Genomic DNA, 12,154 nt, shown 5'->3' with positions numbered 1-12,154 from the left:
GTTCTGTATTTTTAATATCACTTCTGGCTTTTCCTCCTCCTTCTCTCTCCACAAACCAGTTCCTCCTCCTGACTTCCTTATTTCTGGGTCCCACACCTCATCCTCCAGTTCACCTGACGCAGGGCCTCCTGGGAGTCACCTTTCTTCTCCTCACTGTTCACTTGCAATCGGTTGTCTTGTCCTGTTGCTTTTACCTCTTTTCTCTCTGCCATTTCTCTCACCCATCTCCCCCTCTTTCCTCCTCCTCATGGTCTCCATCCTGGAACAGACCCTCTCTACCTCTGGCCCAGACAGCTTTTTGACCCCTGATGGACTCTCCCCGCTCCCAGCCCCTTCCTCTTCCACCTTCTTGAGGTCATACATTCAAGGTCACCCTCTGCGCTTTGCTTCCTCATGAGGGATCTACCATCTAACTAAGCTTGCTACAGGTGGTGGTCTTACCCCTGCAAATGCTACATCCATTACAGCATCTTATACAGAGAAGGCATTTCATAAATATTTATTAAATTTAATAAACCAAAAGTCACTCGTATTTACAAAGTTTTCTAGTTTATTTAACCACAATCTTCTCTTACCCCTGAAATACGAAAGTTATTGCCATCACCTTTGTTCTATCACCAGCCTTGCCTCTCCTACTCTTTGAGAGTGTGAAGCCTAGCAGGTGCCCCTTAGGTCTCCAACCTTCCCTTCTGCCCCTTTTCTCCCAAGCCCTGGCTGGCTGCGTTGCGTGCCTGATTCCTGCATCCATACACAAGGCACTATATCGGGCGCTGGGGCTTCAGCTGATGGCAACACCCAGTGTCTACCCTCCAGGAGCTCATGGTTGTAGCTGGAGGAGGAAGCCATATTCACACGAAGACTCAAATGTCTACTCACCATCTGCCTCTGACAGTGCCAAAGGAGCCATACAGACAGCTAGACGGGGATGTTCTTACTCAGCGCCAGCCTCATTAGTGAGAAGTTAGACTGAGTAGAGTCATGCTCTGCTACGTAATAGCTCTAGGACCTTGGGAATGTTGCTTAACCTCTCTGCCACTCAGTTTACTTATCTGTAAAATGTGATAGTAAGGCATCGTTGTGAGGCTTAGGTGAGTAGTGCATCTAAAGTGTTTAGAACAGTGCTTGAAACCGAGTCGATGGGCAGTAATGTTAGTCATTACTGTTTTTATTATTTGACATAAAGGGTCACGGGAAATTAGAGGTGGGAGATACCTTGGCAAGCTAGGACTATCTCTCAGGATCTCAGATGCACCTCTGAATATCTAAGCCCAGAAAGCTGTCTCTGCAGGACTTTCACCCAACCTCTAACTCCCAACCCAGACCTCATTTTTGCCCCCTCCCCAGCTATTCCTGCCAGTATGTGTCAGGTACAGCTGAGGGCTGCCTTCCAGTGGCCTGTGAACCCTCTGAGGATGGAGGCAGCGGCTCTCGCCCCGACACATGCCCTGCCGGCCTTACTGACCCACTTCAACAAGTGTCTGGTGAGCACCCCCGGGTGCCAGGCTGTGCCAGGGCAGGGGCATTCAGAGCAAGCACACTACCTGTTCACAAGGTGCACACGTGCTTGTAGGCTCCCAAATTCAAAACCGACACATGCTATCAAAGGACAGAAAGTGCGCGGTGTGAGCAAGTAACAGGGCCTACTGTGCACGATCAGGAAAGACTTCCCTAAGAGGTGACAAGATCTGAAAACCCAATGTGCCACTGGCTGTTACATTTGAGGAGGGAAAGGTGTTTCACCCTGCCCTGCTTTCTCCCACAATGACTGTCAAAGGGCCCAAAGTCCTATATTGTACCCCAGGAATTTCCAGGCCTCTTGCTGGGCCAGCTGTGAGGTCATTCACCCTCTCTGTGAAGCTGCCACAGCCTTGGCCCTACAGGTGGGCAGTGTCCCAGGAGAACCTCAAGAACCCCAGGAAAACGGACCTCACAAGGCAGTGTCTAAACTGTGTCCCTGAGGCCATGAAGCCAGTTTTCTGGCCCTAGCAGCCCACTGTGGGGGAGAGAGACCTGCTAATTTGCTGTGAAGCTAAATGGGAGGAGGAGAGGGAGGGGAGAAGGATCCCGGGCAAACAGCCGCCGCCCTTTGGCAGTCAAGGGTCAACTTTGAGGTATGCAGCTTCCTGATCCTGTCCTAAAGGGATAGGGGGGTATGGAACCCTTGACAGGCACCTGGGAGTGGGAAGACAGGAGGGAAGAGGGCAGGACGGAGGAAGTGGGGACTGGCAGACCTGCTGCCTCCCGCCTGGGACGACCCCACCAGCTTGTAGGGCCTCCTACCCGCGGTGCCGACACCTCCGACCTCCCTACGGCGCGCAACTGGGCTGGGCAATGACCTAGGGAGGGGGCTCAGGAAACCCGGCTGCTGGACAGGGGCCGAAGCTTCCGCAAAGGGAACTCCTCTAGAGTCTGAGAAGAAAACTCGGAGTCGTAGAAGTGATCCCCAGGGGTGACTGTCGCTGTCAGTCGGGCGGAGCTCACATGCGCCCCCCAGGACCCACCGCTCCGCTCCCGGCGCAGCCTTCGGGACACCCGCAACTCTCCCCAAACGGGTCACTCCTCCCTCTAGGTCTCGGATTCCTCACCTGTGAGGTGAGACAGATGTCCTGACTCTGGCGTGGCTCCGGCTCCACCAGCGCCCGGAGTCCGCTGCCGGGGCGCAGGGGGACCGCAGGTTCTCCCGTCTAGAGGTCGGACACGGGCCGGCCCGAGAGCGGACGCGCAGACCGCTGGACCGGACCCCGCCGCGCTCGAACCCCCGAAAGCCGGCCGCGCGCGGTCACCGAGTGGCGCCGAGCCCGGGCCTCCGCCGGTGCACGACCCCCACCCTGACGGTCAGCTGTCCGCCCGGCCGACTTACCCAAAAGTTTCCTCTGAACAGTGAGCCCTTCATGGCCGGCGAGGGGCAGTCGGAGCAGTGAGAGTCGGTGTAGCAGGCGGGACCGCCTGGGAGGCCCGACTGTCGCAGTCTGCGGGCTCGCAGCCACAACTTCTGAGTTCCACAAACAGCAGGGAGGCCCGCCCCGGGTCCTAAACCACTCCTGCTTCCGACAGCCTGGGATCCCGGCGCGTCAGCTAGCTATCACTGTCTCGCCTGAGGTGTAGGCAGACACTTCAACGAGTCGCTTGCACTGCCCCAGGTGCTCCTGCTCCAGATAAACCCCAGGAGCACGTTTTAGTCTGAAATGTCTTGGAAAGGTCATTGATGCTGTTTCCTCTCGACTCTACGTCGCTAGGTGGGGTCCTTACACAAGGCCCAGGAGCTCAGCTCATCCTCAGCCTTCTCCCCAACCTCAAGACCTAATCCCATTCCAGCATTAGGAGCCCCGAGCTTCCTTCCCCCACCTCCACTCTTTACCCTCATAAGGTAACCCCAAGGCAAGTCAGACCCATCCCTGGTTTGAGTAAAACAGAGCTCTGTGACTGAGTACTGCCGCATGCTACCCATCCTGAACCCAGAGAGGCTGATTGACTTGTCCAAGATCACAGCTTATTTAAGGGATGAAGGGCTCAGGGTTAGAGCTCTGTTCTTCTAAACAGGGCCAGAGCCAAACAGATTGTCATTCCTATGGCAGATCCACCTTGGGCAAACAGTAGGTGCTCAAGGAGGGGGTAGGTGAAGGTCAAGGGTACCAAGACTGAGTATTCATGCCCAGTGAACAATCCCAGGCCTAGAAAGGCAAGCATTTGCCTCTTGAGCAGGTTCTAGCTAGATACCAACACAGTGAGAGGACGATTGTTGGAGTAATTTGAAGAACATCTAAAAGCTTCTGCCCAGTAATAGCACCCCCAGTCCTATTGTGATGATATCCTGCCCAGAGTCATCCACAACTACTAAGATGGAGCTCTGGCCTCCGGTCCTCGGTAGCTCCAACGCCATGCATCAATTTATCTGGCTGTTCATCTCCTTGGAAAGCAGCAAGGTTAGAGGGAAGGAAGTGACACCTGGCATTACCATTAGGGGACAGCAGAGGCCATGGAGGGCACCAGAAAGACAGGCTAAACTGCAGATTGTTGTGGTTAGGTGCCATTGAGTTGATTCCGACCCATAGGGACCCTTTATACAATAGAATGAAACACTGCTCGATCCTGCGCCATCCTCACAATCACTGCTATGCTTGAGCCCATCATTGCAGCCACTGTGTCAGTCTGCCTCTTGAGGGTCTTCTCTCTCGTTGACCCTCTACTGCAGGAGCGGTAAGAAATAGTGCTAACTGGGGAGATGAGGGAGGTTCAAGAGCCAAAGACAGAACCAAGATTTTTCCTGGAGTTTTAAGTATTTGGAACAAATATTTTCAATACAGTGCTAATTGTAAGGTTTTAATTTTAATACCTGTATCATTTTGAAAGTCTTAGAAAGTCTTACAAGCTCTGAATGTACATTGTGCTTGATTTTCCTGGCTCAAACCCCAAAGATCCCTAGATTTTAACTCTCTTTCTCCACCTGGTGGCAAGATTTCAAATTACAAGTGGTTGTCCATGCAGCCAGAAAGTATTATTCATTCCCCAAATATTTGTTAAGCTCATCACCAGGACAGGTACTGTGAGTAAAAAGACAAGTAAAATGTGTACTATATCTAAAGGTCTATAATCAGTTTGGGAGATATTTACTAACAAAGTTAAGTAATACTATCACAGCAAATTACTATCATAGCAATTTCCCTAATGCTTTTAGAAATATTACTATGATAAATATTTTGTCCTTAAATAATCAAGACAATTTACAATAACCATTGCTAATATTTTTGCATAGTCTCTTCAAATTAAAAAAAATTGTATGGTTAAGTTCTTACTGTATGTAAAATTTTGAGTCTTGCTTTTTAAACTTAACAATATTTCATAAGCATTTTTCTAAGGTAATTAAACGCATTTTTCCTAACAAAAAGCTTGACAGCACACTGTGCTGGCCTTGGTGTGAGCAGACAGGCACTCTTGCACATAAAAACTGGAAAACCTCTGTAAAGAGAACTGTGGCCATGCCATCAATATTTAAAATGTACCTATCTTTTCACCCAACAATTCCATGTCAAGGAGTTTACTCTTCAAATATATTCTCACCTGTGCAAACTGAAATACGTATACAGTTATTCACAGACGCATGCTTACTGTAGCAAAAGATTTGAAACAACTAAATGTCCATCAGTGTAGAACTAGTTCAATAAATTGTGATATATCTATACAATGAAATAATACTCAAGCATTGAAAAAAAGAATGAAGATGCTCTTTATGTGTTGATATGGAATGATCACCGGGATTTATTATTAAGTGAAAAAAAGCAAGATACAAAACACACTGCCATTTGGGTGAGGGGAAAAAAACACACAAGTGTTTTTAATGGTTCCCTCTGGGGAGGGGATTTGGGTGACCGGGGACATAGGCTGAAGGAAAAAAAAACCTATTGCCATCGAGTCGATTCCAACTCATGGCGACCCTATAGAACAGAGCAAATCTCCCCCATAGGGTTTCCAAGAAGTGGCTGGTGGATTTGAACTGCCAGCCTTTTGGTTAGCAGCCAAGCTCTTAACCACTGCACCACCAAGGCCCCATAGGAGGAAGACAGATCTACTTTTCACTTTATGCCCTTTTGGACCTTTGAATTTGTACCATGTAAGTTTATTACAAACTCAAAAGAAAACTCTTTAATATAATTCTTAAGTTTGCATAGGCCCCCATCAAGTGGATATACCAATACTTAGCATTTCCCTGACGCTTTTAGAAATATTACTATGTTAAATATCTTTTATATAAGTTTTTGTTAAAATTCTTCATAGTGGAATTACATGGTCAAAGAACATAAACATTTTTAAGGCTTTTGAAGTATATTGCCAAATTGTTTCCTAGAAAAGTTGTATCAGCTGTGTTCTCAGCAGTGTACCAGGGTGCTCTTGTCCCTGCCTTTTCAAAGCATTATATAGCAACATCCATAATCCTTGTTAATGTGATCATTGAAAATATCTTATTATGGTTTTAACTTGCATCTCTGATCGCTACTTTATCAGGTTTCTCATATGTTTGTTTTTCAGGCTATGCCCTCTTTTGGGAATTGTCTCTGTTCCTTGCCTATTTATCTGTAGAAGTCTTGTTATCTTTCAAATCAATTTATCATCTTTGCTGCAAATATGTCTTGCCCTGTATTCTCATGGCCTACCTGTGGCTTAATTGAATTAATTGGATTTTCATTTAATTAGGTTTTTTGACCCAGTTTTCATGTTTGTGCAACTATATCTACTGATGTCCTTTGTGGGTTTTTTCCATTGCTTTCTCGTGCGTTTCTTTCCATGGCATTCTTCCCCATCCAGAGATGAATGAAACACAGAAGTGTTTTCTTTTTCAATCATTATAAGAGCCTTGGAGCAGTCCTATCTACCCCCTTGTTACAAGCATAAGCTGACTTCAGAAAGAAAGAAATTATCCCACCCAGCTTGTATTAGTTATCTATTGCTGTGAAATAGATTACTTCAAAATTTACCAGCTTAAAACCACAAGCATTTATTAACTCACACAATTTCTGAGGGTTGAACTCAAGAGCTGTGTGATTCTGGCTCGGGATGTCTCGTGAATTTGTAGTCAAGCTGTTGGCTGGGGCTACAGTACTCTCAAGGCTCAGGTGGGGCTGAGGAATCTGCTTCCAAGCCTACTCCTTGGTCGTGGGCTAGTTCCTTGATGGCTGTTTGCCTGCAGCTTTGGTTCATCACTGTGTGGGCCTCTCCTTCATGGGCCCGCTCACAGCATGGTAACTTGCTTTCCCCCTGAGCAAGAGAAGAGTGAGAGAGAGAGAGAGATACAGAGAAATAGAGACAGAGAGAGAACTCAAACAGAAGCTGCAATATTTTTATAACCTAATCTCAGAAGTGACATCCCATCACTTCTGCCATATTCTATCTGCTAGAAACTAGTCAATAGTCCAGCCCACATTCAAGTGGTGAAAAATTAAACTCCATCTTTTGAGGGAAGGAATATCAAAGAATTTATGGACATATCTTTAAAACCATCACACAGCTAATTTAAGGCCATGGCTGGGCTTCTGGGCCCACTGACACAACAATGTCACCAGTATGTATCAGGAGTTCCCACCCAGCCCATCCCCCACCCCATCTCCCACTCCTCAACCCACCCCCCAGCTCTGAATGGAGGCTCCCACGAAACTCAGATCCGTGCTCTGTCACCTCCCTGCACATCAATGGTCATCTACTGTATTGTTAAGATTTTCCAGAGAAACAAAACCATAGGATACACACACACATACACTTATATATATGTATGGACAGAGAGAGATTTATTTTAAGGAATAGGCTCATATGATTACGAGGGCTGGCAAGTTCAAAGACCATAGGCCAGGCAGGCTGAAAACTCCAGTAGGATATCTATATTACAGTCTTGAGACAGAATCCTTCTCTGTGGGAAGCCTTAGTTTCTGCTCTTAAGGCCTTCGACTTATTAGATGAGGGCCACCCACATCCTTGAGGGTAATCTCCTTTATTTAGAGTCAACTGATTGTAAATGTTAATCATATCTACCTAATCCCCTCACAGCAACATCTAGGCTAGTGTTTGACCAAACAACTGGGTACAGTAGCCTAGACAAGTTGACACATAAAATTAGCCAGTACATCCATTTCAGCATTAACACTTCTAATGGGTGTCAGGTTTGGCTTTGGACAGGAAGATCCTGGTGCACTAAACCAGCCCTGCCATTTAGGAACTCCATAACCTGTACAAAGGAGGGACTCTACCAGTTGGTCCAAGTCTTGGTTAGTAATCTTTCAGTTGTAAGACACAGAACAACCAACTCAAATCGGCTTAAACATAAAAAGAGAATAATTGGTTTGCTTAACTGAAAAGTCCCGGCTTAGTACTTGCTTCATGCACAGCTGGATTCATGGCTCAAACCATGTTACCAGATACTGTATCTTTTGACATGTTGGTTTCATTCTCAAGCACCATATGGTAGCACCTGGCAGTTCCAAGTGCTTATCCTCCAGGAAAAGAAACAGAACCTCTCTTTCTTAACATTTGCAACAAAAATCCTTAGGCAAGCCTTGGCCGAAATGTCATGTTCTCATCTCACCAGGGCCAGGGCACACAATGCACTAATTAGCTTTGGCCCAGGTCACAAGCTCCACTCCTAGAGTGGATGTAATCCCCATCCAAAACACCCAACAGAATGGAGGAAGCGGGCAGTGCCCAGAGGAAATTAGGGATCCTTTCACTGAAATGGGGTCGATGGTGGGTTGCAAAAATAACGAACGCCCACTACAATCACCAAATTTCCTTTCATGCTTTTTAAATTTTGGTATATCTGTCCCTCTTCCTTCTCCTACTCTCCCCACCCCTTAATCCAGCTTCATACTGATAATCAGGTTGCTCTTCTTAATTTTTTTCTCAGATTTTTCCCAAGGGGGGTTCCGGCAAAATGGTGCTCTAGGCAGATTTTTCTCAAAACACTGCTTTCGTCATGCTCCTCCTCTCCTCACAAAGCTACCAAGTTTCCCTAATACCCGTCAGAATTAAGTCCCAAATGCCTCTGCCTGACCTTTAAGACCTTCCTCAGTCTATCCCCACCCTGACCTGTCCTACCTCATTCTCCAGCATTCCCACCACTCCTCCTCCCCCAAGATAGACTCTTCACTGTCCTCCCACCCCCAGTCCCACCACCAGATCTTTGCTCATGCTTTGCAGGATACCTGAGTTGCTCTTCCTCCTGTTCAAATTCTACCTCATCACCACTTCCTCAACTTCCCCAGCCCTCAGTGTCTTCTCACTTCTTGAATTTCTAGAACTTGTCATCCTTATCACATGAACTAGCCATTAATAATATATTGCTTATGTCTTTATCTTCTTCTCTCATTTCTGTTCCTCTTGGATCTCTTACCTAAAAAGAATACTGCAAAGCACCTCAAGATAAGGAAATCTCTCTTGTAATCTCACAGATTGAACAGTGATAGAGCCAGCCAGGGAATTCAATGAACTCTTTCCTAGCTGATCAGCAACAACAGAACCAATTTTTATTTCAGTTCCCATAATCCGCTCCCTCCCTTCCAGGCAGCAGGAACAAGCCTGGCAGGAGTGGTGGCCAGGTAGGCTAAAGCCAGGCAGGAATCCAGGGACAGAACTTGGCACAGCTGAGGCCATGGTGTGGAAGCAGCAGAGAGCAGGTGTGAGCTGTGTTATTTGGTCTGCCAATGACGTGTCAGAATCAGGGAGGTTGAATTTTGTCACAAAGGTTTGAAACTGAATAGATTGAGGAATAGAGGACAGGGTAAGGACAGGACGGGAATGGAATACAAGGACCAACATCCAGGAGAAAGTTAAAGTGCCCAAGAATCAGGTGCATGGTGGTGCAACAAGATTTGAATGAGTGAGGCAAGGGGCTCAAAGGATCCTTTTCTGGTCAAAGTAGTTCAAAGATGCAAACTTTGATATCTACTGTCACAGAGGACAGCCTACCGTATGTGGGAGCTGCTCCAATAAAAACTGTCCCAGGGCACTATTGTTGTTGTTAGGTGCCATCGAGTTGGTTCCGACTCATGGTGACCTGCGCACAACAGAACAAAACACTGCCTGCTCCTGCACTGTCCTCACAATTGTTGTTATGCTTGAGCCCATTGTTGCAGCCACTGTGTCAATCCATCTTGAGGGTCTTCCTCTTTTTCGCTGACCTTTTATTTTACCAAGCATGATGTCCTTCTCCAGGGACTGGTCCCTCCTGATAACATGTCCAAAGTATGTGAGATGTAGTCTCGCCATCCTTGCTTCTAAGGAGCACTCTGGCTGTACTTCTTCCAAGGCAGATTTGTTCATTCTTTTGGCAGTCCATGGTATATTCAATATTCTTCGCCAAACCATAATTCAAAGGTGATCATGTGGGTATTCTCTCTTTTTTTAATATTAAAACAGGGCACCATATTAACTTAAAAAAAAGAGAATACTCATAAGAGCATCTCAATCAACACAGAAAAAAAGTTTGATAGAATTTAATACCTGCTGATAATAAAAACTCTCAGCAAACTAGCAAAAGAAGAAAACTTTCTTAATGTGATAAGGGTATCTACAAAAAACCTAGAGATCATATCATACTTAATAGTGAAATATTGAATATTTTCCCCCTGAGTCTGGGATTAAGGCAAAGATGTCCATTCTCACCACACCTATTTCACAATTGTACTGGAGGTCTTAGTGTATTAAGGCAAGGAAAAGAAATAAAAGGTATAAAGACTGGAAAGGAAGAAACAAACTGTCATTATTCATAGGCTGTTATGGATTGAATTGTGTCCCCAAAAAATGTGTGTCAACTTGGCTAGGCCACAATTCCCAGTATTGTGTGACTGTCTACCATTTTGTCATCTGATGTGATTTATATATAGAAAATCCAAAAGAATTGATAAATTATTAGGATTAATAATTTAGGAAGAGTACTGAATATATGTTCAATATAAACAAACCAATAATATATCTATATACTAGCAAAAAATATAAAATAAAATTAGCAAAACAATATCATCAAAAAAATCAAATATCTAGAAATAAATCTAATAAAAAATGCAGTATTTCTATAGAGAAAACTGTAAAACATTGATGAAAGAAAACAAAGAAGATATAATTAAATGAAGGGATATACTATAGTCATAGATTAGAAGACTCATTGGTTTTATAATGTCAATTCTTCCCAAATAGATTCAAGGCAGCCCCAATTAAAATCCAAGTAGATTTTATGTGGAAATTGACCAGCTGATTCTAAAATTTATTTGTAAATACAAAGGATTTAGAATAATCAAAGCAATCTTGAAGAAGAAAAGCAAAGCTGAGGACTGAAAACCCCTAGATATCAAGAATTATTATAAAACTACAGTTATTAAGAGAGGGTGGTATTGGTTTATAAGACAGGTGCCCCTGCAATTTAGTGGAGAAAGGATGGTCTTTTTAGTAAGTGATGCTGGGTGAATTGGGTATCCATGTGAAAGAAAAAAATGAACTTAGACCCTCTAACTCATATCATACACAAAATTGACTAGAGATGGACCTTGACTCACTGAAAGGGGCCCTGGTGGCACAATGACTAAGTGCTCGGCTGCTAACCAAAAGATTGGCGGTTGGAAACCACCAGCTGCTCCAGGAGAAAGCTGTGGCAGTCTGCTTCCGTAAAGATTACAGCCTTGCAAACCCTGTGGGGCAGTTCTATTCTGTTCTATTGGGTCGCTGTAGGTTGGAATTGACTCCACAGCAAAGGATTTGAGTCACTGAAATTTGGCAAAAGTATTGTTTGGGAAAAAGGAAGAATGAAGGGACAAGCGATGATGTATCTACAGGTAGGAAATAGCTGCTGAACTACTGTGTTGCAAAAGGTAAAAGGTAAAAATGATAGATCCAGCCCCAGAAGAGTTGGCTTGCTGGATCTCTTTGGCTAAAGGGAGGGAAAAAGGCTCAGCCAAGGTGATGCCTTTGGTTTTTGTTCTCTCCTCCAGGTGGGCCGAGAAAGGGCCTATACTTGTCCAAAGGTGAGTTCGAATGGGCCAAAATGTTAAGTTTGCGTTGCTCTCTCCCCCAAGTTCCCATGGCTAGAGCGACACTTTACATAAATCAGAAAAAAAGACAAAGAAAAAAAAAAAAACAACGACCCCAACATTTCTTGAGCCTAGCTGATGCTTCACAGGCACTCCCACATACACACCCCTCCCTTGCTTTCCAGCAAGGATCATTGCCAGCAGCTGTAATGTCAACCCCGTAAATGCTGCATTTTCTTTTTTCCTTAATTTTCTTTTTTAATTGTTGTACTTTAGGTGAAAGTTTACAATTCAAGTTAGTCTCTCATACAAAAATTTATCCATACATTGTTATGTGACCCTAATTGCTCTCCCTATACTGTGACAGCACACTCCTCCTTTCCACCCCTGATTTCCCTTGTCCATTCAACCAGCTCCTGACCCTCTCTGCCTTCTCATCATACCCCCGGACAGAAGCTGCCCATTTAGTCTCATGTATCTACTTGAGCTAAGAAGCACACTCTTGACGAGTGTCATTTTATATCCCACAGTCCAGTCCAATCTTTGTCTGAAGAGTTGGCCTCAGGAATTGTTTTAGTTCTGGGTTGACAGAGAGTCCAGGGGCCATGCTTTCTGGGGTTCCTCCTGTCTCAGCCAGACCATTAAGTCTGGTC

General features: G+C 45.2%; 1 protein-coding gene across 1 annotated transcript in view; it reads right to left on the bottom strand.

The window, feature by feature from the left end:
* Positions 1–1,926, bottom strand: part of PSTPIP2 (proline-serine-threonine phosphatase interacting protein 2) — an 81,188-nt gene extending 79,262 nt beyond the window's left edge. The window contains exon 1 of the mRNA XM_023735386.1: positions 877–1,926. Within this exon, the coding sequence (XP_023591154.1) occupies positions 877–879 (3 nt within the window). The 5' untranslated portion in view covers positions 880–1,926. The remainder of the gene's footprint in view (positions 1–876) is intronic.
* Positions 1,927–12,154: the final 10,228 nt, after the last annotated feature.

This window comes from Trichechus manatus, unplaced genomic scaffold (genome assembly GCF_000243295.1).
Source record: "Trichechus manatus latirostris isolate Lorelei unplaced genomic scaffold, TriManLat1.0 scaffold00078, whole genome shotgun sequence".
NCBI classification, from domain to species: Eukaryota; Metazoa; Chordata; class Mammalia; order Sirenia; family Trichechidae; genus Trichechus; species Trichechus manatus.
Note: the sequence above shows the minus strand (reverse complement) of the source record. Positions and strands in the feature narration are given on the sequence as shown.